Genomic DNA, 26,203 nt, shown 5'->3' on the forward strand with positions numbered 1-26,203 from the left:
CCCGGCAGCCCAGACTGCCTGGCTGGTGTGTGTGGTGTGTGTGGTGTGTGGGTGCTGGTGTATCTGTGTTTGTGGTGTATGGTGTGTGTGTGGTGTGTGTGGATGTGTAGTGTATCTGTGTCGGTGTGTGTTGGGTGTGATGTGTGGGTGTGTAGTGTGTGGTTAGGGTATGTGTGGGTGTGTTGGGGTGTGGGGTATCTGTGTAGGTATGTGGGTGTGTTAGGGTGTGGGTTCTGTGTTGGTATGTGTGGTTTATCTGGGGATGTTAGGGTGTGGGTGTTTGTGGGTGTTGTGTGGGTATGTTGGTGTGGGTGTAGTGTATCTGGGTGCGTGTTAGGGTGTGGTGTATCTGGACGTGTGTGTTAGGGTGTGGGGGTGTGGGTGTCGTGTATGTGTGGGGTGTGAGGGTGTTGGAGTGTGGTGTGGGTGTGTGGTGTAAGGGTGTGGGTGTGTGATGTATGTGGTGTGTGCTAGGGTGTTGGTGTGTGTGGTGTGTGTTGGATGTGGTGTGGAGTGTGGTATGTGGTGGAGGTGTGTGGGTGTGGTGGTTGGGTGTGTATGTGGTGTGGATGTGGTGGTGGGTGTGGTGTGTGTTGGGGATGTATGTGTGGTGTGTGAGGGTGTGGTGTGTTGGGGTGTGGGTGGGTTGGGGTATGGTGTGTGGTGTATCTGTGTGTGTGGTGTGGGGGTGTGGTGTGGGGGTGTGGTGTGTGTTGGGGGTGTGTGGTGTGGGTGGTGTGTTTGGTGTGTTGGGGCAGTGTGGTGTGTGCTGGGGTGTGGGTGTGGTGTATGTGGTGTGTGGTATGTGTGTGTGGTGGGGGTGGGGTGTGGTGTGTGTTGGGTGTGTATGTGGTGTGGGGGGTGTGGTGTGTTGGTGTATGGGTGTGATGTATCGGTGTGGTATGAGGGTGTGGATGTGTGGTGTGTGTTGGGGTGTGCGGTGTGTGGTGTGTTGGGTGTGTGGTGTGTGTTGGGGTGTGTAGGTGTGTGAGGTGTGTGTTGGGGTGTGTAGGTGTGTGAGGTGTGTGGTGTGTGTTGGGGCGGTGTGTGGTGTGTTGGGCTGTGGGTGTGGTGAGTGTAGGTGTGTGGTGTGCGTATTGGGGTGTGCGTGTTGGGGTGTGTGTGGGTGTGTGGTGTGTGCTAGGGATGTGGTGGGATGTGTGTTGGGGTGTGCGGCGTGTTGATATAGGTGTGGTGTATCTGGGTGTGGGGGTATGTGTGTGTGGTGTGTGTTGGGGTGGTGTATGGTGTGTATTGGGATGTGTGGGTATGGTGTGTGTTGGGATGTGTGGTGTGTGTGGGTGTGATGTGTGTTGGGGATGTGTGGTGTGTGTGGAAGGTGTGGGTGTGTGTGTTGGGTGTGGGTGTGCGGTGTGGGTGTGTGGTATGTGGTGTGGGTGTGTGCTGGGATGTGGGTGTGGGGTGTGTGGTGTGTGTTGGGGATGTGTGGTGTGGGTGGTGTGTGTTGAGGGTGTGTGGTGTGAGGGTGTGATGTGTTGGGGTGTGCAGTGTGTGGTGGTGGGTGTGGTGTGTTGGTGTGGGTGTGGTGGGTGTGGTGGGTGTGTTGGGGTGTGTGTGGTGTGAGGGTGTGGTGTGTTGGGGTGTGTAGGTGTGTGGTGTGAAGGTGTGTGTTTTGGGTGTGTGGTGTTGGTGTGTTGGGTGTGTGGGTGTGTGGTGGGGGGTGTGGTGTGGGGTGTGGTATGTGTTGGGGGTGTGGTATGTTGGTGTGTGGGGGTATGGTGTGTTGGGTGTGTGTGTGTGTGGTGTGAAGGTGTGTGTTTTGGGTGTGGTGTTGGTGTGTTGGGTGTGTGGGTGTGTGGTGTGGGGGGTGTGGTGTGGGTGTGTGGTGTGTGTTGGTGTGGTGTGGGGGTGTGGTGTGTGTTGGGGGTGTGGTATGTGTTGGTGTGGTGGGGTGTGGTGTGTGTTGGGGTGTGTAGGTGTGTGTGTGGTGTGAGGGTGTGGTGTGTGTTGGGTGTGTGTTGGGGTGTGGTGTGTGTTGGGGTGTGTGTGTGGTGTGCGGGTGTATCACAGCCTGGTTTCTGTGGTGGCTGTCCCTGTCCAGTGGTTGGGGGTGGGCTGGCATTGGGAGGTGATGTGGCCTGGAGCCGCCATAGTGAGGAGGGGTTGTTCAGGGGCTCTGGGTGGGACCAGATGAGAAGGCAAAGTTTGCAGCCTACCTGAGCCGTTGCCCTAGAAAGGACCAAATCAGAGGGCCCTGTAGGTGATAGGGGGGAGCAGCCATAGCGGGTGTATGAGCAGAGCAGTACTCTCTGGTAGGGTGGGCTTAACCCAGCATTGGGATTCCTTGGCCCCCTGTGGCATCAAAGGCCACAGGAGAGGGGCTGGGGATGGGGGAAACCAGCTGTGACTGTCTTCCTTTGATGAAAACAGCAGCAGGTAACGGTAATATTTTATTACCTGTTCTTTCCACACTGGGGCAGGGGCATCCCCTGTGCCACTAGTGGGGATGGGATAAGACCTGGTGGGAGCGGTGGCGGTGCAGGTGGAACTGGAGCCAGGGGCCATGGGGAACATAACGCTCATCCTGCCGGCCAAGGGCAAGAGGGGGTGCATTTAATAAGAGATAACACAGAAGAATAGGACCATGGGCAAAGGTCCTGGGCCTGCAGCTGTGGGGCCTGGTCTCCCTGCCGGTCCGCGGCCTTGGCCTATGTTCTAAGGCCACCCAGGAGTCTGAGGGACGCGGGAGGGGAAGTCATGCAACCCAGCGGGGCAGCATGTACCCTGCTCCCAGCATAGCCTGGCCATGCTGTTCTCCCAGGATAACATCTCTGTCCCCACACCCCAGGGCCAACATCAACCTCCTCCAGCTCACGGTCCTGCCTCCCCTGGCCCTCCAGCACCAGCCCTGCGCCAACAGCCCAGCAATACTCTGGCCATCACCCCCACAGCCCGCAGAGGCCACAGTCAGTCTCTTGATCTTCCTGAGCCATGGATGCCATCAGTCCAGTGCCCCGGGTATCCAGGAGAGCCTTCCCACCCTGATGACCTGGGCATCATGGTGGAGAGGGGCTCAGGCCTGCTAACCCCTCTCCTGCCACCTGCCAGGGGCCCCAATTGTCCTCTTTCCACTGGCACCCCTGTTCCTGCAGCCCCCTCCTGTACCAAGCTCCACCTGGGCTCTGCAACACAGCAGTGACTGAGAGACCCTCATCCCTGCCTTCAGGGAGCCCAGTTTGCTGGGGGATGGCAGTGCATCTCACCACCCACTTCAGCACACCCAGGCCTGACTGGAGGGGCCAAATCCCCTCCCTCAGCTTGTCAACTGCTGGGAGTGGAAGCAGCCCAGCCTCTACACCGAATCCCTCCAGCTGCCCCATGCCAGCTCCCATCCTCCGGCACCCCCGACAGGTGGCCCTGTGAACACAGGGGCTCCCCGGGGCTGGGTCTTGGGACCTTCCTTCCTCATGTCTCTCAACTACACAGGTTCCTGAATTGCCTGTTTCCTCGAGGCACAAGATTCCCCGATTCTCTGATCCTCTGATACCTACAGGATGTCCAACAGTTCCATTCCCAGAAATGGTATCGGACTTCACAAGTTATGGGGGTCAGTCCCACAGGGCTGCACCCATGTCAGATGCCACCCATACTTCTGGCAAGCAGGCTAATAAATTGGGAGTTCCCACCACCCCCACTTCAGGTTTGATAATTTGCTAGAACAGCTCACAGAACTCCAGAAAATGCTCACAAATGGAGGAGGCGCACAGGGCAAGGTATGGGGTGGGCCATGAAGCTTCCATGCCTTTTCCAGGCGTGCCACCCTCCCAGCGCCTCCATATTTTCCCCTAAACCCCATTATTATTATTATTTATTATTATTATTTTGAGACAGGGTCTTACTCTGTTGACCAGGCTGGAGTGCAGTGGTACAATCACGGCTCACTGCAGCCCACACCTCCTGAGCTCAGGTGATCCTCCCACCTCAGCCTCCCACACAGCTGGGACTACAGGCATGCGCCAAGCCAGGCTACTTTTTTTTGTTGTTTGTATTGAGATGGTGTTTCCCCGTGTTGCCCAGGCTGGTCTCAAACTCCTGGGCTCAAGTGATCCGCCCTCTTTGGCCTCCCAAAGTGCTAGGATTACAGGCATGAGCCACCATGCCTGGCCAACTGCCTATTTTTCGGCTTAGGTTCTATGAAGAATGTGTATCAGTGTGAGGAAACACTTTGTAGATCTTAAAGGGAGCAGACTGGGTGGGGGAGAGGGGCCAGCCTGCCCAGACTTCCTGGGTTCTGGGTAGCATTCCTTCCTCCAGGGTATGGGCAGGACCCTCCTGGAATGACGGTCTTCAAGGGAGCAGGCAGAGAGTGACCTTTGCCGGCTTTGTGGCTTTTTTTTCTTTTTTTTTACGGGAGAAGGGCTCCAGTTTCTCTGACCTGCCTTGGGGAGGAGGAATTCTGGTTTCTATGGTTTCCAGAGGAGAAAGGGGCTAGAGGTAGGAGGGCAGGAGAAGGTCAGAAAGACTCGATTCTGAGTTTTCCGATGCCCTGCTCAGGGCCAAGGCCTTGAGGGTGGCAGGGGTGGCGGGGGGAGGTTCTGTTTTGTGAGCCCCATCTCATTTGCATATATGTGATTGATTAAATCATTGGCCACTGGTGATTGAGCTCAATGTCTAACCAAGAACCAGGAACAACCAAATACTCTTTCACACTCCCTATCCCAGCCCTCAGCGTCTGCCCAAGACCCCAAACTGCCTCCCACGTAGCCAATTTTTCATCTGCCCTGCCTGGGTGGCTCAGGTGACTTAGCTTGTAGTCTTCTTTCAGTGAACTCCTCTTCACATCTCAAAACCCTTGCCAGCAGCCCCCTCATCTGGGGAGCCTGTCTTGCAGGGGCCCTGCCTGTGAGTTCTCACCCACTGGGGACAGGGATATCCCAGTCCACTTCCAACTCCCTCAGACTGGGGCCCCTTCAGGGTGAGGCCTGGACCCAGAGTCTTAAGCCCTCATCCTCCAAGGTCAGGCCCTGTCTCTTGCAAACGTTCCCAACTATCCACCTTTTGGGCCAGTTCCAGTGGTGGAAACTTTCCGGCCTCCAGGCGCTTGTTTTGGAAAGTTCCTGGGGGAGCTGCCCCGGCCTGCCCGCTGGGTTCCCACGCTCTCTTATCAGCGCGCATGAGGGGGGCGCCCTGCTGTGCAGGCCTCATTCCTCCCCTGCCTGGGCCCTGCCCGCCTGTGTGTCCCCTCCCCTTCCCAGCGAACAACCTCCCCCTCGGGTCCACCCCTGCCAAGCCCTGCTGCAGGTGGGGAAACAGGCCAAACAGGCCCCATGCTTGTGAGCCCCGTGGGGACACAGTAACTTTGTCCCCTCTGAGATGGATGGGAGCGGACATGGGGAGCCAGGGGATGGGACTGCCTGGTAGGTGCTGCTGCCCACGGAGGGGGAGTAGGTGGCAGCGTGGCTCCGAGGAGATTCTGGCTTTGGAGTTCTGGTCCTCTGCCTGTTTCCCCTGCAGTGTCTCTGACCCAGAACTCCTACCCCACCCCCAGAGGTCCAGCTTCCCTGCCCAGCTCCACTCCATGGCTTATGGCTGGGCTCGTGCCTCATTGTCCTCTTGTATAGGGGGAATAGGCAGCCATGCGCCCCTGGGGGCTGCGGAGCGAGCGAGGTGAACCTATACGCGCCGCGCTCGTGGACGCCCGGCCACTTCTGCCAGACGAGGACCCGATGGCCACGATGGCTCTGAGTTGTCGGGCCTCGAACCGGGTCTCCAGACATTGGGCCCCTCCCCCCCAACGCGGGAGAGGCGGGGAAGGGGGCGGGGCGGGGGCGGGGCCGCAGCGCTTTTCTCCGGAGGTCGCGCGCCCGAGAGCCCGCGCTGTTAGCCACCGCTGCCTGAGTCGACTCTGCGCCGGTGAGTGCGGTTCGGGGCGGGGATGGCCTCCCTGGGGACCCAGGCTGGCTTGGCCCGGCCACTTAGAGTCCCCGCTGACCCCCCTGCTCACCCCTGGACTCCAGCCCGCCACGATGGAGGCCGCCGCCCAGTTCTTCGTCGAGAGCCCGGACGTGGTCTACGGCCCCGAGGCCATCGAGGCGCAATACGAGTACCGGACGACGCGCGTCAGCCGGGAGGGCGGCGTCCTCAAGGTAGACCAGGGGGCTGGGGAAGGGGGCATGCTAGGGAGAGCGGGGCGGCGCGGGGAGAAGGGCATGGGACCCGGGGTTCACTGCGCGGCCTGTCTTCAGGTGCACCCCACGTCCACGCGCTTCACCTTCCGGACCGCCCGGCAGGTGCCCCGGCTTGGGGTCATGCTTGTCGGCTGGGGCGGGAACAACGGCTCCACACTCACTGCCGCGGTGCTGGCCAACCGGCTGCGTCTGTCCTGGCCCACGCGCAGCGGCCGCAAGGTGGGGGCGGGAGGGGCGTGGTGGGCTGGAAGGCTTGGTGGGAGTCCTTGCGGGCGGGGGCGGGAGTCTGCAGGGGGCGGGGCTCTGCGGGACCGGGGGACTCTAGGGGGCGGGGTTCTGCGGGGCGGGGGGGCTGCAGGGTCGAGAGACCTTCCCGGGGCTGGAGGCCTGCAGTGGGCTAGAGACCTGCAGGGGGCGAGGCTCTGTGCGGCGGGAGGGCTTGCAGGGGGCGGGGCCTGGCTGCAGGCGGACCCCGGGGAGGGGTTTCGCGAGGTAGCGGGGGCTCCTTGGGAGTCTTACAGGGGCGGAGCTTAAGGTGCGGGAGGTCTCGGGGAGGGGCCTGGGGGCAGCGGCTTCCGTCCTGGCTGGGAGCCCGGAACTGAAAAACGCCCGAAAGTGGGGCGGGGCTTGAGAGTCTAGGCGGGGCCCAGGCCGGGTCGCGGCCCCTTCGCCACGCCCCCCCGTCACCTCTCCGTGTCTGCTGCCCCCCCAAGGAGGCCAACTACTACGGCTCGCTGACTCAGGCAGGCACCGTGAGCCTGGGCCTGGACGCCGAGGGCCAGGAGGTGTTCGTGCCCTTCAGCGCGCTGCTGCCCATGGTGGCGCCCAACGACCTCGTGTTCGATGGTGGGCGGAGCCCTGGGCCGGGGTGGGGAGGGATGGGAGATTGGGTCTGGAGGGGCCCAGGATCCGGGCAGGGCCGAGTGTGAGGATCCCCCCAGGCTGGGACATCTCGTCGCTGAACCTGGCTGAGGCGATGCGGCGCGCGAAGGTGCTGGATTGGGGGCTGCAGGAGCAACTGTGGCCGCACATGGAGGCCCTGCGGCCCCGGCCTTCTGTTTACATACCCGAGTTCATCGCGGCCAACCAGAGCGCGCGCGCGGACAACCTCATCCCGGGCTCGCGCGCGCAGCAGGTGCTGTCCCATCCTGCATCCCTTGCTCCCTGCCACCTGTCCACTTGGTTCCCCCTTTTTGCCCCACCCCGTGAGTCCAGGCCCCATTTGACACCTGGGGAACTGAGTGACCCAGGCCTCTGAGTCTGAGAGCATATACACCCGCTCCATCCTCCCCACACCCTCTTCATCCTCCCCACAGTTGGAGCAGATCCGCAGGGACATCCGAGACTTCCGGTCTAGCGCGGGGCTGGACAAAATCATCGTGCTGTGGACGGCGAACACGGAGCGCTTCTGTGAGGTGATTCCAGGCCTCAACGACACAGCCGAGAACCTACTACACACCATTGAGGTGGGCGCACGCCCGGGTGGAGTGGGTCAGGCAGGGCCAGTCCCAAACACAGCTCTGTGCTGACTGCCCACCTTGCCCACAGCTTGGTCTGGAGGTGTCGCCCTCCACACTCTTCGCCGTGGCCAGCATCCTAGAGGGCTGTGCCTTCCTCAATGGGTCCCCGCAGAACACCCTGGTGCCCGGAGCCCTTGAGCTCGCATGGCAGCGCCGGGTTTTTGTGGGCGGAGATGACTTCAAGTCAGGCCAGACCAAAGTCAAGTCCGTGCTCGTGGACTTCCTCATTGGCTCCGGCCTCAAGGTGCGTGGGCCTAGGGGGCTGCGGAGTGCAGGAAGGGGGCCTGGGCCGCGAGCACCTGGCTTGTAGGGCCACAGGGCCTGCAGCTGCTGGGGCGTCCCTTGTACCTACAGACCATGTCCATCGTGAGTTACAACCACCTGGGCAACAACGATGGGGAGAACCTGTCGGCGCCATTGCAGTTCCGCTCTAAGGAGGTGTCCAAAAGCAACGTGGTGGACGACATGGTGCAGAGCAACCCAGTGCTCTATGCGCCCGGCGAGGAGCCTGACCACTGCGTGCGTGGGGCGCGGGCACGGGCGCTGGGTTGCCCGGCGAGGGGTGGTGGGAACCCGGGCAAACTCCTGCTGCACTCCAGGTGGTCATCAAGTATGTGCCATACGTGGGTGACAGCAAGCGCGCGCTGGATGAGTATACCTCGGAGCTGATGCTGGGCGGAACCAACACACTGGTGTTGCACAACACATGCGAGGTGCAGTTCGGCTTCAGGGGCTGCTGTGGGAGGCGGGGCTTGGCCACCACCCCCACCTCCTGACCCACCCGTCCCGCAGGACTCGCTGCTGGCCGCACCCATCATGCTGGACCTCGCACTGCTGACCGAACTGTGCCAGCGTGTGAGTTTCTGCACTGACGCCGACCCCGAGCCGCAGACCTTCCACCCCGTGCTATCCCTGCTCAGCTTCCTCTTCAAGGCGCCACTGGTGCCACCGGGCAGCCCGGTGGTCAATGCGCTTTTCCGCCAGCGCAGCTGCATCGAGAACATCCTCAGGTGTGCCCCAGCCTCCAGGTTCCCCATTCAGGGCCCAGATACCCCCTGGCTAAGCTATGCACAGGGCTTGGGGGGCTATAGGCGGTGTCTGGCTCTGCTAAGCTGTACGGCCTCTCCAGGGCCTGCGTGGGGCTCCCGCCACAGAACCACATGCTACTGGAGCATAAGATGGAGCGCCCAGGGCCCGTCCTCAAGCGAGTCGGACCCGTGGCTGCTGCCTGCCCTGTGTTGAACAAGAAAGGACCGGTACCCGCTGCCACCAACGGCTGCACTGGTGATGCCAATGGGCATCCGCAAGTGGAGGAACCCCAGATGCCCACCACCTGAGGCCCTGGTCACACAGCTTCCCAGCTGTTCCTCCCTGCTGCCCCCCAAGACCCCACCTTGCTAGGCCCCCACAAAGACAATAAAGGCGCTGCCACTCTTAGCCCTCCTTCCACCCAGGGTTCTTGGGGCCTGTGACCTGACTGCCTCCCTCTACTTTGACTCTGAGCGCCCAGCTTCAGTCCCACTCCCTCTGCCCATGGTCATCACCCCAACTCCCAGGGAGAGCCCAGAACCTGGAGCCTTGCTCTGCCCCCAGTTCTCAAAGGTGGGGCTAGATGGGGGCGTGGGGGAACATCAGACCACAGGGTGGAGGGTGTGGTGGCCGAAGGCCAAAAAGGGAATCTGAGACAAGCTACCAAAAACCAAAACCAGCTTCCATTTATTGATGGGCCCCACCCCCTGACGTCCTGGGGAGAGGGGCCCCCCAAAGAGCCCTCTGGGACAAAATACAAATGGCAGGAAGGGTCCATACAGAAAAGAACGTCTCTGAGGTCCTTGCGTTTTTAATAAAATGATAAGTCTTTCTTGTGGGGCCTCCCAGCCGGGCAAGCCTTGATTGGCCAGGAGTCCAGGTGCCCGAGGTGTGACCTCAGCCCCTCGCCCTGAGCAGGGGTGCTGGGCAGAAGCCTAGGCCCGCAGAGGCCCGGGGCTGCCGCCCCATCACACGCTCATGGTCATCCCTGGCGAGTACTGCGGAGAGAGGAGGGGGCAGCGCGCAGGGGCCGAGTTTAGCTTCGGAAGAGGCTGAGACCCGCCCCCAGGGACAATGGGGGACAGGGCAGGGCTGGGTCCTGGGCAGACGGTTGGGGATAGGAGGGAACGGGGGAGGGGCGATGCGTGGGGAGGCCGCCCTGGGGCGCGGGTCCCGGGGTGGGGGCGGATGGCATCGGGACGGTGAAACAGGAGTGGGAGGTGGTGGGGTGTGAGGAGAGGTTGGGGAGAGGGGAAGTATGCCGCGGCCGCCCCCCCACCTGGCCCGCCGCGGTCACGGTCTTGCTCTGGCCCCCCGGCCGCCCCGCCGGGGCCTGCCCGCCAGGCCCCTCCGGCCCGACGCCGCCGCGGGGGGGGAGTCGACGCAGTCGCTTACGCTTTCGCTCGGGAACGGGTGCAGGAAGGTCCCGGCGGCCGCCATCTCGCCGTCGTCCCGCGGGGTGCCCGGGGCGTTGCTCAGGCCGGCCACGGCGCCGGGAGAGCTCTGGGGGTGGCCGCGGTCAGCGCGGAACTCCCTGCCCCGCCCCCCGCTCCCACCCCTTCCCGGGTCCCCCCCCTCCGAAGGAGCGCGGCCCCCTTACCTTCGGCAACCCGTCCATGTCGCCCGAGCCTGCGGACCGACAGACACGGGCACCGGCTCAGACGTGCTGACGCCAGGACGCCAGGCCCCCCGGCCTCCAGGGGCCGAAGACCCTCGCGAGCTTCCTCCGCTGCCGCGCCCCCACCCTGCCCAGCCCGCCAGGAACCCCGGGACTGAGGCCAGGTGGAGGGTTGGGCCTGGGGGGGAGGGGCGGTCAGTGCATCCCCTGGTTTGGTCGCTGGATCCCGCTCCAGGTGGGGGCAGCCCCTGTCACTGAGTGGTCCCCCGGGGGCTCAGGGCGCCACTAGACGCCTCCACCTGACAGGCGGGCTGACTGGTGAGGGGAGGCAGCCAGGGAGCGCACGGGCCCGGAAGGCAGGAAGGCAGCGTGGGCAGGAGCAGGGACGCCCACTCACCCAGGGATCCGTTCACATGGTGAGGCTCCATCGCGCTCATGGCGGCCATGGGGCCCTCCGGGCCAGGGCCGAGCGGGAACTGCAGGCATGAGGACAGCGTGGGTCTCTGGCCACCCATTCCCTCAGTGGGGTCACCACCTCGAGAAGCACCCCCGCAAGCCCCCACTCACATTAGCCCTGCCGGCGCCCGGCCCGATGGGGTTCATGATAGTATACATGTTTTCGCTGGAGTTAGTGGAATCTGGGGGAGATCAGGGGACAGGAACGGTGCCAGGTGTGACGGGGTTTCCCCCAACCATACCCACCCTAGCACACCCCGCCTCTGCCTAGGTCATACCTCCAGGGCTAGGCATGATGGGTGTTCCAGGGGGCCCACCTCCTCCTGGGGGTCCCTGCACACAGAAGGAGACAGGAACCGTGAGAAATGGCCCCTCATCTGCCATCCCACAGCCCCTGCCCAGGGGTGGCCCAGCCTTGCTCAGACGTACCGTGTAGCTGCCGGGGGATGAGGAGGAGTAGGGGATCTGGGGACAGGGGCAGCTGTGAGCAGTCAGCCAGGCGGCTTGCCCAGTGCCCCTCCCACCCCACCCCAGGCCTGCCCACCCAGCCTTAGGCTCACCGAGTTTCCACTGGGGCTGGCCCACGGGCCACGAACTCCTGGGCCCCTGGAAGAGACGGTGGGTGACAGACTCCAGGGCTAGTCCATGTGGATCACAGCCCCCACCACGCACCCCCCACATCCTGCTCCACTGTGTCCCCAGACAGGCCACAGAGCAGATGTTGCTGGAAAAGTGGCCACCGCGAGCGGCCAGGTTCCAATCTCAACCCATCACTGGCCCCAGGGGACTAACTGCTACTTCAGGCCTGTCTCCCCTCAGTGGCCATGAAATAAACAATATCCAAGACTGTCCTGAGGATTCAGAGCCTGCCCCAGCTGACCCAGCCATGAAGCTAGTGGTGGCCTGTGAACTGCACACTCCGGGGGTCCCCGAGGGTCTTACATGTTCATGGCAGGCAGGCCTGGGCCAGTAAGGGAGTTGGGTGGGGGCCGCATGCCACCTCCATAGCTCTGCAGAGGCAAAGGGGCTGTGAGGGGCAGACCGGGGACAGCCCGAAAGCCCCACCCACCAGGGCTCCACTCTTACCTGGGGCCCCACGCTGGCCATGCCCCGAGGAGGCGTCACCCTCTGCATTGGGCCGCCCATGCTCGGATGCCCTGGGGTGGGGCAGAAGGAAGGGGACTTGGACCTGGACCATTCCCCAGTGTGGACAGCAGGGAGGCAGCAAGGTCAGGGCTCTGAGAGCTGGAATTCTGATTGATGGGGGGATGGGGGGTGGAGCTTCCCTACTCACCCTGGGCTCTTGGGGAGGGCTCCATGGCGCCAGGGAGGAGGGGCTGGGAACCGGGGAGGCCTGCGGGAGGCTGCAGAGGGGGTACGGCGGCACTGAGTGTGGGGTGCTCTCTCCCCGGCCCAGCTCCTGCCCCCCTCCCATCATCCCTTTCTCACCTGACTCGGCATCCGCAGGGCGGGCCGGGGGCCCCCTGGGAAGCGCGGTGACATGAAGGGCTGGAAGAGGTGGGCGGGGATCAGCACCTCCCCCGACCCTCTGGCTCCCAAAGCTACCACATTCCTGCTATGCTGGGGGACCCCCGACCTGGGGAGCCCCCTCCTCCAGACCAGTCAGCAAAGCCTGGCGGTGCCAGCCGGCCAGGACATCATGGCTTGGGGGCAGGAAAGGGTGGCACTGGGGGAGGGGATGTGTGTGTGTTAGGGGCAGGCACCACAGCTCCTTACCTGACCGGGAGGCCCCATCATGGGGGCGTTGGGGTTGTGGGGGGATGGCTGGGAGCCCGAGGGGCCCTAGGAGGACAGAACCAGGTGGGTTGGGGGGAATGAGGTCCTACTGGGTTTGGCTGAGGAGGGGAGGGGCTCCATGGAGGCAGAGGGGTGGGCCAGCCTATGGGACAGGGACCCTGTGGGAAGGCTTGAGGGCAGGACTCAGGCTCCAGTGGTCACCAGGACCCTGTGCACCCTGTGCACACGCATGTACAGGCCAAGCGTGCAGACACCCACCCTCCACTGCACTCGGGCCCTCCCTCGATGGCCCCTGAAAGGCCCACCTGGGCACACCTGCGACACAGAGGACCCTCCCACCCATCTCCAGCCTGCTGGCCTCATGACCTCTGCCCACGTGGGACTCTCATCCTCAGACGCATGTTCACCCAGAGTTGGGGGCCAGGGGACTCCAGTCTGGGCCATACCTGGAAGAAGCCAGCTGCCATGGGGCCTGCGGCCATTGCGTCACCTGGGGCCATACTCCCCATCACAGGGCTGGGGGCAGCTGCAGCGCTCTGTAGGGGTGCGGGAAACCGAGAGGGCCAGGTCAGGGCACTTGGACACTTCCTACCTGGGGTGTGCCCCCTCCTCTCTGCAGGTGGCTGGCCCCACGGGACAGCCAGCTGGCATTGTTCAGTGAGCACACTGGGGTTGTCGCCTGAGGATCTGTGGGTCTGAAGACCCTGTAGGACCCAGGATCCAGTGCTGCCCTCATCTCACACAGACCTGCTCCCGACTCCAGACCCATCCCAACGGGCCCTGCATCGTCCTGGCTGGCAGGACAGCTCAGCTGGGTCCCCAGCTCTACCCAGGACACCCCAAATAAACATACACACAAATACACCGGCAGTTTCAAGAGCCTCTCTGAAGGCTCTACCTTAGAGCAGCTGTGGACCCCTGCCCCACCCCACCCTGCCCATCGTCCAGGAGGGAGGGGGAAAAGCAGGATTCTGGGGTGGGGTTCCCTTCCCTCAGCCTCTCTCAGATGGAGAAGGGGAGAAGACACGGTGCTAGAGGGGGCTTCCTGTATCTGCCAGAAATTCTGGTGGCAGCCCAGGCCTGGTCGGGGACCAAGTTCTAGACCTGTCTGCTATGGGGCCTATAGGGTCTGGCAGGGGGAAGGTGGGAAGGGGGATGTGAGGTGGGGAGGGCGGCCCGGTCTATGAGGGCAAAGGGACACCTCTGGGGACAGGCAGGGGAGAACTTCTCTCCCGGCCTCTGTCTGTATGGTCCAGGCCAAACCCCAACCCCCAAAAACAAGGGGAGGGGCTCTCTCTGGGGTTGGCCCAAGCCAGCACATCGGGACGCTCAGGTGTTTGTGGCATTAACTGATGCCACTTGGGCTCAGAGAAGTTGAGCACTCTGCCTGCAGTCACACTGCGTTTCCTGTCCTCAGGGACTGCTGAGAGGGGTCCCCTGCCTAGAGCAGGGCCCCAGCAGAAATCCTCCCTCCCCATGTAGGGCTGCGGGCTGGCCTCTTCTCTGAGGTTAGCCTCAAGCCTCCCGCCAGCGTCCTAAGCTGGGGGAGGGGGTAGAGGAAGGAGCCCCCTAAGCTCACCATGACGGAGAGCACTCCCAAGGCCCAGAACAAATCCTTCGAAAGCCCTCGTGCCCTAGGGCCCCACTCCTGTGCCACTTTCTCAGTTACAAACTGCCAGGTCCCCTCTGGGCCCCCACCCCATCCCCTCCCGCAAACACAATGGCCTGGAGCAGCTGCGCTCCCAGGCGGCCCCTCCGGTCCACTCCCGGAGGGTGGACAGGGGGCACCTCTGAGCCCTGTGTCTGTCCACCCCACAGGGAGGGGGTTCTCTCGGGCCACAGCGGGTGCCTGAGCGTTTCCTGGTCGCAGAGGCTCCACCGCAGCCTCTCCCCGGCCCCCTGCGCCCCGCAGCTTCCCAACTCTAGGCTCCGAGGAGTTAATCCCGGGCGGCGCGCCCTCCCTGGCGGTTGGCCCGGGCCGGACCCCCTACGTCAATCATCCCTGAAGAGCAGCCGGCCCGGCACGCGTTGCCATGGCGATGGGCTGGGCGCTCCGGCGTTTCCTGGAGACGCCAAGGTCGGCCTGGAGCCGGGGAGGGGCGGACAGAGCACTCCACTCAGAGGGCGGGAGAAAGGCACGAGAGGAAGGGGCCACCTCTGTGCGGGTTCGGCAGGCAGGGTGCCCCCAGTGAGAGTGAGAGCAACGGAGGCGACGGCACGGCATGACGAGTCCCCACGGGGATTCGGTCACCCCAGGGCTTGGGCGGCCTCCGCCCTGGGCCCTGCGGTCTACACTCCGCGCCGGCGCTGCCATGGTAACCGCTGCGCGCCTGGGAAGCGCGTTCTCGCCGACTCGCCAGCTCCGCCCTCCTGGCCCGGCGGGGGCGCCCAGAGAGGATGCTAGACCCAGACGGCAGGAATGGGGACAGAGTCGCCCAAGTCCACAGCTCCAGACACCCCCGGGGCCCCAGACCTAGCGGGACTAGGACAAGGGGACCACACACGACCAGTGGGACACCATGGGGGTGAACAGCAGTGACGCCAGAAGGGCTTCAGCATGCCCAGCTCCCATGCAGTGTGCTGGAGGCATCTTCAGAGACATGGGCGCCCCACCCCTCAGGCCGCCTCTGCCTCCCTGAGGCCTGCCCTCTGGCGCGCAGGGGGCAGGGAGTGGGCGGGACTGGCGCCCCCCAGCCGCCCACCGGCAGAGCCAACAGAGGGGGCCAGGTGGCCCAGCGCACAGGATGAAGGGAAGGGCTGCCATCTGCTGCCCCATGACAACAGGAGGCCGCCATCCCCTGGTGTTAGCCAGGCATAGCCTCTACTCCAGGCAGGCCTCTGACCTTTTCTAACCCAGAAGGAAAATGACAGCAGAGAAGAAGTGGGCAGCTCCAAGTACCCGGGAAGGTCAGAAACTGTCCTAGTGCCTGGCCCATCAGGCACCCCCACTGGGGCTCCCCGCTCAGAGGAGCAGCAGTGACCCCCAACGCACACACACGGCAAAGGAGGAGGAAGGCAGTGAGCTTCCCCCATCTCTAGGCAGGCTCACAGGAGGGGCGGGGAAATGGCACCCAGCCAGTACCCCGAGGAGGGTGGGAGGGCTGTGGGGACCCTCAGAAGCGTGGTGCAGTGAAAAGAGCTTTCCCTTACTCTGTGAATGACCCTGGACCAAGGGGAGGGTGGAGGGACCCCCAGAAGTGGCCAAGAGTCTGAGTGGCAGCTGCAGCTCTTCCTGTCAACCCCAAACTACCACCATTCCCAGCCCTCCTCTAGCTGTGCAGCCCCCACCCCACCTCCCCAGCCACCGGCCCAGCAGACCTCCCACCCTGGAGTCCCCGAGTCCCTGGGGCTGGGACTCACATAGTCCTGGAAGGCCTTGGCCTCGCCGGAGTGCTCGCAGGCCTCTCTCCGGTCAGGCGCTGCACAGTACAGATCCCAGAACACGCTGTGGGCGGCAGGGGTAGACGGTTGCTCCACGTGACCCCCTCAACCCCCTTCCACAGCCCACCCACAGCAGCCCAGCACGCACCACCACCAGGAGTGCAGGAACCCGGGGGGCTCCCCCAGCGTGATGTTCTTCTCCCATCGGATCTGCAGGGAAAGGAAGGTGGTGAGGGGGTGGCCCTACCTGACTTTGCGCCACCACGAAGCAGGGTGCCCAGAGAACATCTGGGCAGGGATGGAGTGGGGAGGGAAGGATAACTGGGTGGGCAGAGGGCCCCAGGATGTGTGGCAGGTCCCAGCTGGGCATGTGGACCAGACGCCTGGATGCTAGCCCGGGCCCAGACCCTGCCAAATCCTCAGTTCCCAGGGCCATCAGAGTGGCAACGTGGGCCCATCCCCTGGATCCCCAGTGGAAATGGAGGAGGCCCCTGGGGTGTGGGTGGGGAGGGAGGGCCAGGCTGGAGGCAGCGGCTTACCTCAGACAGGAAGGTCTGGGCTGACTTCTGAGCACCGATGTGCAGCAGGTACTCATAGACGTATAGTGCCAACCTGTGGGGGCGAGGTGGTCCAGGGGGCTCAGGCTCTCCAAGGCAAAGGCCCGCCCCAAAGCCCTTCCACCTCTCAGGAGGGCGGGTGGAAAGGTGGCCTCCCAACCAGCTGCTCAGCAGGGACAGCTCATAGTTATCTATCCATGTCCTGCAGGCCCCTCCCAGGAATCCCTGACCCCCAATTCCGGGCCGAATTTGGCTGTGTTCTGTGCTCCCTCGAGGACCAAGCCCTTGCCCTGTCCTGCCAACACTGTGACTTCAGAGAGGCCTCCGTGCTGGGGAGGACTTCTCCACAGAGGAGTGTCATTCCTGAGTATGTGCGGGGTGGGTATGACCAGTGGGCACCCTGGGCCATGTAGTGTGCTCAGGGCCCACACCCAAACTCATCCCCAGCCTTCCTGGCCCAGGACGGAAGGAGGGAAGGGGCCCTCCCCCCGACATCCCCCCCATTCCCTGGACCCCATCTCTTCCTTAGGGTCGCTGCCCATCCACTGTGGTGGCCTCAACCCTTCCTGCAGACTGTCCCCAGTCAGGGCAGTGCTGACCCTGGGGCAGTGTCTGGGGAATGGAGGTGGGGGGCCAGGGGAGGTAGGGCCCGCAGTGCCACGTCTGCAGTGGTGCTGCCCTACCCAAACACCCACAGGGCTCTGCACAAGTCCCCAGCCCGCCAGGGACCCCTGGACTCACCCTCTCAACCATTGCGTACCCCAAGAGCTTGGACCTGGGCCACCCTCGCCCAGCCAGGTGGCTCCAGCACGGCCCTCTGCAGGTCAGGGAGAGGCCGGACTGTCCACCCCACTCCAGTTCAGCTACCACACCAGACAGCAGAGGACAAAGCCCTCATCCAAAGGGGTGCCCAGTCCTGTGGCACCAGCCCTTCTGGACCTCCCTGGAATGAGCCGCCCCCTCTCAGAGCTCTGGTAGTGCCCAGCTAGGGACCCACGAGGGTCTGCTGGGGGTTGGGGGACTCTTGGATTCAAGACAGGGTACCAGAGGGCCAGCCTGAGGCTGAGCCCTAGAGGCGAGAAGCAGGCAGGCCTGGGGGCCCTTCCAGCCGCCTCCGGCTCAGCTGCGCCGCCCTCTCTGGCTGCCGGCCCCATCCTAAAATAACCTTCCTTTGACTCACACTCTGCTCCCTCTCAGTCAGGCTGCTCCAATCCCAGCACCCACCACCTATCATGTCCCCCAGGTCCCTTTCAGACTTCCAACCCTCTGGTTCCTGCCCCGGCCCCTAGAGAACGTGAGGACTTCCTGCCCCCACCTGGTCTTCAAAGGCACTGCCCTTGCCCCAGATCTTATCCTGCCTCCCCTCCTTCATTCATTCACTTCTTCATTAGTTCCTCCAGCATCCATGAAGTGCCTTTTGAGCAATGCACACCCCCAGCCCGTCCTGGAGGCCACGTTCTTGAGGGGAGAGACAGAGACAGGCAATACCTGTCAAGAGAGGTGAGCTCTGTGGCAGGCTGGAAGGCGCTGAGGCTACGGAAAGGCAAGCGGGCCGGCATCAGGGAGGGGAGGCGGCCCAGGGCGGGGTGCACCAGGCTCACACTGTACCATGTGAGCTGTGAAGGCCACCCCAGGGGCAGGGATGGGGCAGGACACACAGCGCCCAGTGGTCAGCCCTGCATTATCTTTGAGAGTGCCCCCAGCCCAGATCCTGCTAGATCCTGACCTCACACCCCTCCAGTCACCCACACCAGCTCTTCCTCCACTTTCCTGGCCCCACGGCCTGCACGCCCGCCTATCTAGCTCACTTCTGTGGCACCCTGGCCCATCTAGAGGCTTCTAAGCCTTTCCCTGTGGCTAGTGGCTGAGAGGCCTGCGTCCATCAGTGGAAGGGGAGCACACAAGGCCAGACTGGGCAGGTTCAAGGGGCAGACTGACCAGCCTGGGGAGCCCAATGCCAACTCACCCACCAGGTGCGGAAGAGAGTTCCCACCCCAGCCACTTGGGGGTCAGAATGGGGGCATGAAACACCAGAGTGGGGTAAGACAGAGTTGTGGGAATGCTGGTGAGCTGCCCCAGGAGGGCAGGGGCAGTGGGAGATCCTGCACAGGCTGCATTCTGAGTACCCCACACCCAGGGCATGGCTGTCCAAGAGGCTCAGGGGGAGTCCTGAAGAGGGGGCTGCCAAGGGTTCTACCTGCCTTGTCTCCCATTCCCTGACTGTCCCCATGAGCACCTAACCCAGGAGGTGGCCCCCCGAGAGCCCACCCCGCCCTCTTCTGCTGTCCTCCTGCCTCCAGCCCCGTTGGCTACCAGCTCTGTCCTCTCCTCTGCTCTCCCTGTGCGGCCGCCCGTCCTGTTTTGATGATGCCTTCAAGTAGGGGCTGTCCAGAGGATGCTATGGCCTGACCTTCCCCAAACTTGGGATCCACTGATCTACTGTCCACTTGATCCACTGATCCACTGACCCAGCCTCGACACCCTGAGCCCCCACCCCTTCAGCTTGGCCTTTACACACACATACCATCCAAGGAGCACAGGCGTGCACCTGCATGAGATCCACCCAGCTGCCCCCAAACATCACTGCATTTAAAAAAACACTGAAGGAAATCTCTCTGATTCAGGCCCCTCTCCCCACCTCCACTGCACACCTGAGCCAGGCCACCCACCGTCTCCCACCTGGATTACGACAGAGTCCCCTCCAGGCACTGCTCCCCCAACCCCCACGTTCCTTGTGCAAACCCTCCTGTGCACCGCCTCCCCCCAACCCACACACTGGCTGCCCTGCCACCCCAGGGCCTCTGCGCACTGTTTCCCTGCCTAGGGCACTTCCGCCCAGAGACTCCAGTGTCACCTATCAGGGGCTTCCCTGTCACATGGAAGCCTACACCCTGCTCCGTCTCCCCCTCTGAGAGTCTCTGTCTTCGCCCCGATGGAATGTGGCTTCAGGCAAGGTGGGGGCTCGGAGTCTGCTCACTGTGACACCCTTACAATGGAGCTGGGCATCCTAGGCCCCGGGTCACCCCAGTGAATGAACAAACCGGCCCGGGGACCCCCTCCTGGGATGCCGGGAGGATCAGGCGAGCCATGGGGTAAGCACTGATGAAGGTCAGCAGCTATTCTGTCCACATTGAGGATTTGGGAATTTCTCCTGGGAGTGATGGGAGGCCAGAGGAAGTTTCTGACTTCGCTGATTTCCCTTCCACATTAGTCCTTTTATTTGAAACAGGATTCAGTCTCCAGGGAAGAACTGTGGGTTGTTATTGTTTTACGTAAAAAGTTTTGAAGCCTGGCTGTTCGGCCAGGGAGTTTTGGGACCTACAAAGCCCTCCCCTCCCAGAGGACGGCTTTGGGGGCCAGGTCTGGGGGCACCACCGGTTGGGGCCCTGAGCTCAGTTATAGGGAAGGGCTGTGGATGCAAATCACCCATGCCCCCTACGGGCCACTTGCCCTGGGTCGGCACAACCTCTCGGGGCCTGCCGCCTACGAGGGCTCCCTGTGCCACACGGGCAGGTGGCCAGAAACGAACATGGGGAGGCACCCGGAAGAGCAGCAGGCAGCCCTCCCTGCAGAAAGAACACAAGACCCGGAGGACATGGGGCGCCTGGACCTGGAGCGAGCATGAGGCTACACAGGGAAGCAGAGCCAGGATGGGGTGCTAGCTAGCGCCTGGTGGCCTGAAATATACCACAGCTACCTCCATAATGACGCGAGTTACCATAATTACCAAGAATGGCCACAATGGGTGCTCCCTGCTCAGCGCCCTCCTGAACACAGACGCTGCTGGGATAGGAGACACCTGCCACTTACGGCTTTCTGTCACCGCGCCATCTGTCACCAGGTCTCACTGCTGTCCCCAAAGGGACCCTCCAACCCTTGCCATTCTCCCTCCCCTGTGCCAACCCTAAAGGCCGGGCCTTTGGCAGCTTCTTGGCAAAGTGGCAGCCTCTCCTTACTACCCTCCACACCTGCCCCTCCATAGCCATTTCCAGCCAGGGGCCAAAATGACCATGTCCAGTTGTGAATCCCATCCCTGGCTTTCCTGCTAGGCTGATGAACAAGCCACCGGCATCTATGTGCCGGGTCAAAATCAAGCCTGGGAGAAACCCATGGGCTGCCAGGCGACACCAACCATGGCTGTGATTCATGGACCTCTTCTCAACCTGCCTGGCAGTGCTTGAGTGCTGAAGGATATACACACCCCCCTCTTCTTGTGGGTGGCCTATTCAGACCCCAGCCTCCCTTGGCCCACTCTGCTGCCCCCGCGCTCCGCAGTCACCACCATCTGCTGCAAGCCCCCGAGGGCAGGCAACCCACCAGGTGCTCGGTCCCTTCCTGGAGCCAGCTGGCCGAGACCTAGCGTGAGCCGGGGAGGCCTGTAGGCTCCAAGGGCAGCCAGAAGGGGCTCAGGATTGGGGCCAGAGAGAGAAGGAAGGAGGCATGAGGCTCAGTGCAGGAAGAAAAATGCAGTGCTGCAGAGTCAAGGTTTGGAGCAGTGTGACCCCTTCACCCCATTTCACAGAGGAGGAAACCGAGGCCCAGAAGCAGGAAGTGGCTCGCCTGTGGTGGATACTTCCTGAGAGCCAAGTGGCTGCACCAGTAGGTGCTCCACCTACGGGCTCCTACCCAGTCCTTGCAAAGATCCTGAAAGACGGGTCGTCCACATTTCAGATGAGGAAACTGAGGCCTGGGGCTGCCTCTTAGAGCTCATCTGTGCCAGAGAAGCTGAGTTCTCATTAGGTGGCTTCCTCTCCAGGGCCCTGGTGTCCCTTTCGGTGAAATGGGGGGATGCAGCCATCTGGTGTTCTCCAGGCTTTCTTTCATAGCGGAACCTCACCTCCAAACCAACACTTACTTGAGACCCTCTCCGTGAAATGGAAGCACGCAGGCTGGTTCTGGCCAAAGATGGGCCCCGCAGCCTCCCCACTGGCAGCTGAGGGACTTCGGAGAGCCTTGAGTCCCCAGACCAGTGTCCCCAGAGCACCTCTGCTGGGCAGGTTGGGGGGTGGGAGGACAGTAAGGGAAGGGGGCCAGGAATGCAGCTAAACCCCTCACCCTACCACTCCCAGCTCAAACCTATGAAATCTCTTCCTTCTTACTTGGGTCCAGGCTGCCATCAGCTCTCTTTCACCATTTTTTTTTTTCTTTTTGAGATGGAGTCTCGCCCTGTCACCCAGGCTGGAGGGCAGTGGCACGATCTCAACTCACTGCAACCTCTGCATCCCAGGTTCAAGTGATCCTTTCACCTCAGCCTCCAGAGTAGCTGAGATTACAGGCACCCGCCACCACGCTCGGCTAATTTTTGTATTTTTAGTAGAGACTGGGTTTCATCATGTTGGCCAGGTTGGTCTCGAACTCCTGACGTCAAGTGATCCACCCACCTTAGCCTCCCAAAGTGCTGGGATGATTATAGGCGTGAGCCACCATGCCCGGCCTCCCCAGCTGTCTTTGAGACAACTGTGTCCACATCCCCAGGGACTCCCAGCCTCTGTTCCTGACCCCTCTAAGCCCCATTCCACCTGGGAGCCAGAGCACACTTCTGCACACACAACCAACTGTGGCCCATCTGGCACTCTTGCAGGCTGCCTCTTCCTACACCTGGGCCCAACCTCAGCTCCTTTTCCTGGTCCCACCTCAGGACCTTTGCCCTTGCTGTGCCCTCCACCTGACATCCCCTCACCCTTCACTATATATCACCTACTTTGCTTTCTCCAGGTGACTGGATACCTGCCTCCCTGCTGGGGTAGGGGCTTCTTCAGGGCCACTGACCCTGCCATCCCGACCAGACCCTGCCTTCCCGACTGCCACACCCTGGGACACCCAGGGCAGGTATGCTGAACCAGTGAACGATCCCGATTCCCACTGGGTGGGTGGTCGCCTCCAGAGCCAGCAGCTGGCTAGAGACACACAGGAGACAGACCAGGGGTCCGGAGTGACCATGGCAGACACCTCCTACTTCCAACCTGAGCAGGAGCCAGAGGCCAGTTTCGAAAAGTCTTTGGGTTTAAGGGTGCTGGGAAACGGAGCTCATCTTCCTAACTGCACACAGACAAGGGAGGACTGATGGTGCAGCCATTTGCCTCCCACCTTCTGGCCAGAACAGCCTCTTCTCCAAAATGACCCAGAGGCTGGGCAGAGGGGACAGTCATCTTTGTGGAGGGGTGGGGTATCCCAAGTCAGCCTAGGCAGAAGAGGTAGGACGGGGAAACTCAGCCAACGTCCGGGGCTCCTCTCCAGCACCCAGACATTCAAGTCCTCCCTCCTGGCCTGGCCCTCAAGGCGGGTCCTCATGGGACCCCTCCCTGCTGACCCAGCCTCCTCTCTGCTTGGGTGGCCAGTTCCACACCCTGGGTCACTCCAGGCAGCTCAACTTCAAGGATCCTGCAAGTCCACCATCAGCTATGACAAGACTCCCCTCCTCCTGAGCACTTTTTTTTTTTATTTTTTTTGAGATGGAGTCAGACTCTGTTGCCAGGCTGGAGTGCAGTGGTGTGATCTCGGCTCACCATAACCTCTGAGTCCCGGGTTCAAGCGATTCTTCTGCCTCAGCCTCCCCAGTAGCTGGGACTACAGGCGCCCACGCCCAGGTAATTTTTGTATTTTTAGTAGAGACAGGGTTTCACCATGTTGGCCAGGATGGTCTCGATCTCTCGACCACCTCAGCCTCCCAAAGTGCTGGGATTGCAGGTGTGGGCCACCACACCCGGCCTCTGGGCAATTTCACCAACACTGCAAACTGCCCCGTGCCCTTCCTGCGGGACGGTCACAGCTCCAAGCACCTTTCAAATGCTCTCCACCCGGAGAGCACACTCGGCTGCCTCCCCACCCCGAGAGACCTCAGCCCCACCACGACCCTTCCTCCATCCGCACGGTGGAACCTGCCCCTACCAGCCTGAGAGCGCCTGGTACCCACCGCCTGGAGCCACGCCCAGAAAAGAGGGGCCCTCAGTATGCACTCTTCGGTGGTATCAAGAGAAGGGCTCCGTCGTCCCCACCCGCCCCCGGACTGTGAACCGTGCGGCTTCCCCAGGGGCCCCACACAGCTGCTGGGGCCAGGGCAGACAGGTGGCCGCGCGCCCCTCCAGCCGCCCTCCAGGTCTTCCCCAGGCGCCCGGGGTCCCCGAGCCGACACTCTCGCTCTTCCCGGAAAACTTCGCCGACCTCGATCCCCGTGCGTCCGCAGCCTCGGGCACCCACGTCTCGGGGAGGCCTCGCGACCCCCGAGTCCCACTCGGGGATCTCGCGCGCCCCCTCAAATCTCGCGCCCTCGGGTTTCGCGCACCCCCGCCAATCTCGGGACCCCTGGAGCCGCTAGGGTCTCACCCGTTCACTCCCGTCTAGCGCCCCTCGGGTCGCCCGTCACCCCTCAACTCCGATGACCCCTCGGGGTCTTGCGCGCCCCCCGCCAATCTCTTGCCCCTCGGGGGTCGCGCGGCCCCGCCAATCTCGCGACCCCTCGAGCGCGCTCAGGTTCCGCGCTCCCCGCCGCCCGCGCCCACGTGCCCCGCGCGGTGCCCGCCCGCGCCGGAGCCCACGGAAGAGCGCGGACGCCGAGCCCCGCCCCCGGCCCCGGCCCCGCACTCACTTCTCGCGGGCCTGGCTGTCGGAGGGCACGGCCGAACCCTTGCCCCCCTTGGCGTACATGCTGCTCCGCGCCGCCGCCGCCGGGGCCCACACCTGTCAGGCGGCGCCGCGGGCCGCGCTCGCCGTCGCCATAGCTACCCCGCGCCCCGGGCCTCACCGCCCCGAGCCCCGGGCGGGCACCGCGGGCATCGTCCGCGCGGGGGAGCTCCAGACGGCTGCAGCGGCGGCGGCAGCGGCGGCTCCAGCTCCGGCCCTGGCCGCAGGGTGGCTTTTTTTTCCTCCCTTTCCTCCGCGCGGGCTGTTCCGGGAAACGCGCGCTCCCCTCCTCCCGCCGCGCGCGCCCCCGCCCGCTGCCTCCCCGCCGCCCGCGGGCGCCGCTCTTAAAGGGGCGATGGCGGGCGCGCGGGTGGGTCCCGCCGCCAGGACCGCGGGCCAAGCGCGCACGCGCAGTGCTCGTTGCAGGGGGTGGGGGCGCGGCTACACACTCGCGGGTCAGGATCGGGGACGGCCACCCAGGGACGCACAGCTGATCGCGGCTGCACACGCGCGCGCGCACACGTTCACTCACCTCAAATGGAGCCAGCCACCCAAATTGTACACCCAGCCACACACATTTGCAGCGACACTCAACGTAGCGCTTTACACAACAAAAGTATACCCCGCTGCTGGAACGACTGCGGATAGCCCCATAAAGCCTCAGGCAGTGACACTGGGTGTCTCACCCTGCAGAGCTACCCACACTCAGCACGGGTGGGAACCACCGCACACACAGCCCGCCCAGCGACACACATACACTGCCACACACCCAGCTCACAGTGGCCGTCCTGGAACAACAACACAGGCCACCGCACGCAGGCACCCAGCCTCACACAGACGCACGCTTATGCAAGGCCATGCCACAGCTTCCAACAGCCGTGGACAGAGCCCACGCCGTTAACTCACAGTCACCTTGGGGCGCACTATTGCGGCCTCCTGAGAACCACACCCTACCCAGCTCCACAGTCACAGGGCCTGCGGACACTCAGCCTCCCGCCCGAAGTCACACAACACGGACACAATCCAGACACACAGAAACAAAGTTCCTATAATACCCAGGTTGTGGGAGCCACCCGGCACCACCCTCAAATAACACCCGGTTACAATACTAGGTGCTGGGTTTGGGTTTCTCAGCCTCGGTGCTGTGAGCTGTAAATGGGACGCATCCCACCTTTGTCTGCGGGAGTCAGGGTGCAGGCAGTGGGTGCCCTTTTCCCCTTCTAGGACCCTTCATCCCCCCACCAAGGGTGTTCAGAGAGAGTGGGGGCGGATACTGAGGCAGGGACCCCTGCAGGGCACGGGTGTCCGCGTACCAATGGGTCGTGTGTGGACAGGCAGGGCACGGGAAGGCGGTGCAGTTGACTCTAGGTCTAGATGTTTCTGTGTTTGCCACGGCTATTCCTTTTTTTTCTATGTGTGTGCAAACACGCGGCTCCTGTGTGAGTGCACGTGTGCATCCTTGTGCGTGGGGAGCTGACAAACACCCAATAAATGATCGCTGTCTCGGCGACTGTCCCTGGCTGCGCGGTGGCAGTTATGGGTCCGAGTCGGGCCAAGCCGCCCAGTGAGGTTGTGTGCACAAATGTGTGCCGAATGTGCACGTGTGTGCCTCCGCGCGTGGGTGGGCCGCCAGCTCCCTGGGACCTGTGTGTGGCTGTGCGCTCACGTTTCGTGTGTGTGTTTGTGTGTGAATGTGTGGACGTCTCTCGCTGCCAGCTGACCCCCAGATGCCTCCCCGATAGAGGCCGGCCCCCCAGTACGTGAGAACCCTTCCGCCCCCACCCCAAGCCTTCTGGCCGGCGGGAAGTCGGGAGCCGCTGGGGCTCCAGACCCGCGGAGAGGAAGGGAAGGGCAGGGCCGGCCCCAGCCCCGCCTCCTCCCCGAGGGGCCTCGGCGCGGGAGGGGGGACGCCAGCCCTTCTCACTTCCTGTCCAGCCGGCCGCCACCTCCCCCAGCTTCCTCTCCCGCGGGCCTCCGGGCCCCGGCTGCGGGAAGGAGGGGGCTCGCACAATTCCGCAGGGCATCGGGCTGGCGACGGCCCGGAGCCTGGGGGGCCACGGGAAGCATGGGCTTCGGCGTCCAGGTCACTCTCATCCTAAACACCGCCCCCACCAC

At 63.1% G+C, this 26,203-nt stretch overlaps 2 protein-coding genes across 10 annotated transcripts; one reads left to right on the plus strand and one right to left on the minus strand.

Annotated features, from left to right (window-relative positions):
* The first annotated feature begins 5,774 nt into the window (after positions 1 to 5,774).
* On the plus strand, positions 5,775 to 9,112 carry ISYNA1 (inositol-3-phosphate synthase 1). Its single transcript, XM_007995805.3, has 11 exons — positions 5,775 to 5,874; positions 5,979 to 6,107; positions 6,207 to 6,368; positions 6,863 to 6,995; positions 7,091 to 7,284; positions 7,466 to 7,615; positions 7,698 to 7,913; positions 8,024 to 8,188; positions 8,269 to 8,382; positions 8,462 to 8,679; positions 8,799 to 9,112. Exons 2-11 carry the CDS (start codon positions 5,988 to 5,990, stop codon positions 9,004 to 9,006), a joined length of 1,680 nt encoding a protein of 559 aa, XP_007993996.1. The 5' UTR covers positions 5,775 to 5,874; positions 5,979 to 5,987; the 3' UTR covers positions 9,007 to 9,112.
* Positions 9,113 to 9,359: 247 nt separating this feature from the next.
* SSBP4 (single stranded DNA binding protein 4) lies at positions 9,360 to 24,364 on the minus strand. Of its 9 annotated transcripts, none has more exons than XM_007995801.3 (18): positions 24,054 to 24,364; positions 16,451 to 16,523; positions 16,060 to 16,121; positions 15,891 to 15,975; positions 12,977 to 13,066; positions 12,510 to 12,575; positions 12,222 to 12,281; positions 12,067 to 12,136; positions 11,859 to 11,929; positions 11,715 to 11,782; positions 11,333 to 11,378; positions 11,202 to 11,237; positions 11,051 to 11,105; positions 10,884 to 10,954; positions 10,714 to 10,792; positions 10,299 to 10,327; positions 10,094 to 10,201; positions 9,360 to 9,696 (listed from the first exon to the last, which is right to left on the minus strand). In XM_007995801.3, the coding sequence occupies exons 1-18, from the start codon at positions 24,110 to 24,112 to the stop codon at positions 9,667 to 9,669; spliced, it is 1,158 nt and encodes a 385-aa protein (XP_007993992.1). In that variant the 5' UTR covers positions 24,113 to 24,364; the 3' UTR covers positions 9,360 to 9,666. The 9 variants fall into 9 exon arrangements, with proteins under 9 accessions (XP_007993992.1, XP_007993993.1, XP_007993986.1 ...); XM_007995795.3 differs by having other exon boundaries at positions 9,494 to 9,696; positions 9,978 to 10,201; positions 24,054 to 24,215; XM_007995802.3 differs by lacking the exon at positions 12,510 to 12,575.
* Positions 24,365 to 26,203: the final 1,839 nt, after the last annotated feature.

This window comes from Chlorocebus sabaeus, chromosome 6 (assembly GCF_047675955.1).
Source record: "Chlorocebus sabaeus isolate Y175 chromosome 6, mChlSab1.0.hap1, whole genome shotgun sequence".
Classification (NCBI taxonomy): domain Eukaryota; kingdom Metazoa; phylum Chordata; class Mammalia; order Primates; family Cercopithecidae; genus Chlorocebus; species Chlorocebus sabaeus.

Excerpts from the sequence above, each read along its gene's own strand:
- ISYNA1 (XM_007995805.3), top strand. The coding sequence starts at position 5,988 with ATGGAGGCCGCCGCCCAGTTCTTCGTCGAGAGCCCGGACGTGGTCTAC. Across the intron at positions 8,383-8,461 it reads TGTTGCACAACACATGCGAG|GACTCGCTGCTGGCCGCACC; the intron begins GTGCAGTTCGGC and ends CCCGTCCCGCAG. Across the intron at positions 8,680-8,798 it reads TGCATCGAGAACATCCTCAG|GGCCTGCGTGGGGCTCCCGC; the intron begins GTGTGCCCCAGC and ends CGGCCTCTCCAG.
- SSBP4 (XM_007995795.3), bottom strand. The coding sequence starts at position 24,112 with ATGTACGCCAAGGGGGGCAAGGGTTCGGCCGTGCCCTCCGACAGCCAG. Across the intron at positions 11,783-11,858 it reads TGGCCAGCGTGGGGCCCCAG|AGCTATGGAGGTGGCATGCG; the intron begins GTAAGAGTGGAG and ends TTGCCTCTGCAG. Across the intron at positions 10,955-11,050 it reads CATCATGCCTAGCCCTGGAG|ATTCCACTAACTCCAGCGAA; the intron begins GTATGACCTAGG and ends GATCTCCCCCAG.